The sequence below is a fragment of the Penaeus monodon genome, chromosome 32 (genome assembly GCF_015228065.2).
Source record: "Penaeus monodon isolate SGIC_2016 chromosome 32, NSTDA_Pmon_1, whole genome shotgun sequence".
Classification (NCBI taxonomy): domain Eukaryota; kingdom Metazoa; phylum Arthropoda; class Malacostraca; order Decapoda; family Penaeidae; genus Penaeus; species Penaeus monodon.
In genome coordinates this window covers 15,745,738-15,746,116 of record NC_051417.1, presented here as the reverse complement: position 1 = coordinate 15,746,116, position 379 = coordinate 15,745,738, and the positions used below count along the sequence as shown (strand labels likewise).

General features: G+C 66.0%; 1 protein-coding gene across 1 annotated transcript in view; it reads right to left on the bottom strand.

The window, feature by feature from the left end:
* The window catches only part of LOC119593565, a 4,356-nt gene that overhangs the window by 3,301 nt on the left and 676 nt on the right, over window positions 1-379 (bottom strand). Inside the window, exon 3 of the mRNA XM_037942523.1 lies at window positions 7-379. This exon is cut by the window's right edge and continues 365 nt beyond it. Coding sequence (XP_037798451.1) covers window positions 7-379 — 373 coding nt within the window. The remainder of the gene's footprint in view (window positions 1-6) is intronic.

Sequence of the window (379 nt, the reverse complement as noted above, 5' to 3'; positions counted from 1 at the left end):
CTTGGCCTTGGCTTGGGCCTTGCTGGCGGCCGCCTGGGCCTGCGCTGCTGCTGCGAGCGCCGACTGCAGGTCGTTGAGGGCGACACTCTGTTGCTGGCCCAGTGAGTTGGCCGCCTGCTGAGCCTGCCAGGCCATGGCTTCCTGAGCAGAAAGAACCGCTTCAATGTCGTTGAGACTGTTGACAGCCTGAGACGCCAGGCCGCTGGCCTCGGAACTCAGATGGGCCAGGTTGGAGGCCAGAGACGAGGCCGACGAGGCAGCCAGCTTAGCAGCCTGCACAGCCTGAGAAGCCTGTCCGGCCAGCGAGGACTCGGCGAAGGCTGCAGCCTGTGCTCCTTGGGCAGCCTGAGTCAGCTGGGCGGCCTGTGCCTGCTTCTGA